Here is a 2,830-nt window from a genome sequence, read left to right on the forward strand (position 1 = left end):
ATACCTCATGACATGCACACATACCTCATGTCACTCACACATACCTCATGACATGCAAACATACCTCACGACTTGCACACATCCTTCACGACATGCACACATCCCTCATGACATACACACATCCCTCACGACACACACACATACCTCATAACACAAACACATACTTCATGACATGCACACACACCTCATGACACGCACACACACGCACACATATACCCACAAGCGTACATCCCTTACCCTCCCCTCCACCCTCCCACCCACCTATATGCGAGCGTCCCACTAGCACCTTGAAGTGCATAATCTCCGATGGCTGTGGCTGGTGGGCGTGGGCACTGGCCACTTGGAAGCGCATGGGCCACACATGGGAACCTTGGCTGCGGTCGGATTTAGTTTTGAATGTGTGTTTGCGGTAGCTGCCGGTTAAGGTGACCGTGTCTGTGTTCTGTGGGGAGGGGAGCGGGTGAATGGCTAAGATGTGATACACACACAGAGAGTATTGAATATTGGATAGAGAATTAATACAGAGAGTATTGAATATTAGATAGACAATTAATACAGAGAGTATTGGATATTAGATAGACAATTAATACAGAGATTATTGGATATTTGATAGACAATCAATACAGAGAGCATTGAATATTGGACAGACAATTAATACAGAGAGTACTGGATATTAGATAGACAATCAATACAGAGAGGATTGGATAATAGATTGATAATCAATACAAGAGTATTGGATATTAGATAGACAATTAATACAGAGTATTGGATAATAGATAGACAATTAATACAGAGAGTATTGGATATTAGATAGACAATTAATACAGAGAGTATTGGATATTAGATAGACAATTAATACAGAGAGTATTGTATATTTGATAGACAATCAATACAGAGAGCATTGTATATTTGATAGACAATCAATACAGAGAGTATTGTATATTTGATAGACAATCAATACAGAGAGCATTGTATCATAGATAGACAATTATTACAGAGAGTATTGGATATTAGATAGACAATTAATACAGAGAGTATTGGATAATAGATAGGCAATTAATAGAGAGAGTATTGGATTTTAGATAGAAAATCAATACAGAGTATTGGAAATTAGATACAATTAATAGAGAGTATTGGATATTAGTTATACAATTAATACAGGGAGTATTGGGTATCAGTCATATACAGTATAATATAGTGTTTCCAACAGTGTAGATGCAGATGTGTGTGTAGTTGATTACTTGATCTGCGTTCGTGCGTGCGTGTGTGTGTGTAGAAGGTGGTTCCAAAGTTGATCGGTGTAGAGGTGGTAAGTTGATCGGTAAAAGGTGGTAAGTTGATCGGTAAAAGTGGTAAGTTGATCGTTAAATGGTGGTAAGTTGATCGGTAAAAGGTGGTAAGTTGCGTTTCTTTGGGTGGGCAGGGAGGCTAAGTACTACACAAACAACGGTCAAGGTTTGATCGTAGAGCATGCAGCAACCCCTGCGGCCCACTCAATCAATCGACGCCGAGATAGATCACAGGCAAGTAAACCCTAAACCCTAAACCTTACAACAAGCCGAAGAATGAAATCCCTACCTACGTGGGCAGCAGGGTAGAAGAGTTGAATAAGCACCCAAGTTCATCGTCACTACGGGGACTTATCACAATACCAGACGTTAAACAACACACTATTGCGAACAAACACCAGTACGTACACGATGACTACGCATGCACACACACCAACCCACACAGACAGGTGCTTACCACTGGCATGATTGCCTGTATCGGGGTAGGAAGACACACAGACACAAAACACAAGCACATACACATACATAACCAACGCACTATTCCGAAGGAGCAGTACACGCACACCATCACTACACTTGCACACACACACACACACACCCCCAACCACACCTTCACATGGGATTCTGTGGTAAAGCTGGCTGTCACCGGGCCTACCACCCAGCTTCCCTCCTCCCGCACATACACTATAGGAGACGCTAGCAACGGACCCCTGGGCAGCAACCACGCACCACTGCCCATAGACCGGCACATTAGCAGAGCCTCAGACGTGTTGATAAAGGGCAGCCCAAAGTCTTCGCCCACCACGGCCGAGCGGATGGCTTTGAGTGCACCCAGCCATGGACCACCCGCTGAGAGGACAGGGCCGGGGGACGGGGCAGGCAGGTACGCGTAAGGAGGAAGGTATAACGTAGGTGTCTCAGGTACAAAGCGTGGCACGAAAGGTAGACTGAGATAAACCCTAAACCCTGTTATAGAAGGTGTAGAACTTACGTACAAATGTATGCGGATATAAGAACGTATGTTGCAGTGCGAGTTTATGTATATTAGCCAGTACAGCGTCAAGTGGGTTTAGGGTTTAAGATTTATGGTTAGGGTTTTGGCCTCAAGCGCGCTGGGCACAACCTCATAATAAGAAGCGTGTGAAGGACATACATAGCAAATACACATGCACATACACATATACACATACATACACATATACATACCCATATACATACACACACACATACGTACATACACACAACTCTATCCGACACCCGGCTTACCCGCAACATAGGTGTGGATGTGCACATCCAGCCACCCCTGACCCATCTGCTGCCTGGCAAAGTTCAGGAAGTAATTGGCACATGCACTGCCCATGGAATGGCCAAACAGAACCACTGGTTTGTTGTTGTTAGTCTGATACAGTTGTTCTATAGCCGCCACAAGCGAGCTGAAGTACCCGTCCCGTTCTGCAATGAGAAGCGGACAAGGTGGTCATAGATTGGGGCATGGTTGAATGTAGGGTAGTACACACTTGTGACAGTATAGTGGGATGAAT

The 2,830-nt window shown here is 44.2% G+C and overlaps 1 protein-coding gene across 1 annotated transcript in view; it reads right to left on the bottom strand.

Annotated features, from left to right (window-relative positions):
* SARC_07482 (hypothetical protein) overlaps positions 1–2,747 on the bottom strand; it is a gene marked incomplete at its 5' end in the record, with an annotated part of 10,068 nt that extends 7,321 nt beyond the window's left edge. Inside the window, 3 exons of the mRNA XM_014298582.1 lie at positions 221–442; positions 1,900–2,138; positions 2,556–2,747. Of these exons, the coding sequence (XP_014154057.1) occupies positions 221–442; positions 1,900–2,138; positions 2,556–2,747 (653 nt within the window). The remainder of the gene's footprint in view (positions 1–220; positions 443–1,899; positions 2,139–2,555) is intronic.
* Between the last annotated feature and the right edge of the window lie 83 nt (positions 2,748–2,830).

The sequence above is a fragment of the Sphaeroforma arctica genome, assembly GCF_001186125.1.
Source record: "Sphaeroforma arctica JP610 unplaced genomic scaffold supercont1.596, whole genome shotgun sequence".
In the NCBI taxonomy this organism is placed as follows: domain Eukaryota; class Ichthyosporea; order Ichthyophonida; genus Sphaeroforma; species Sphaeroforma arctica.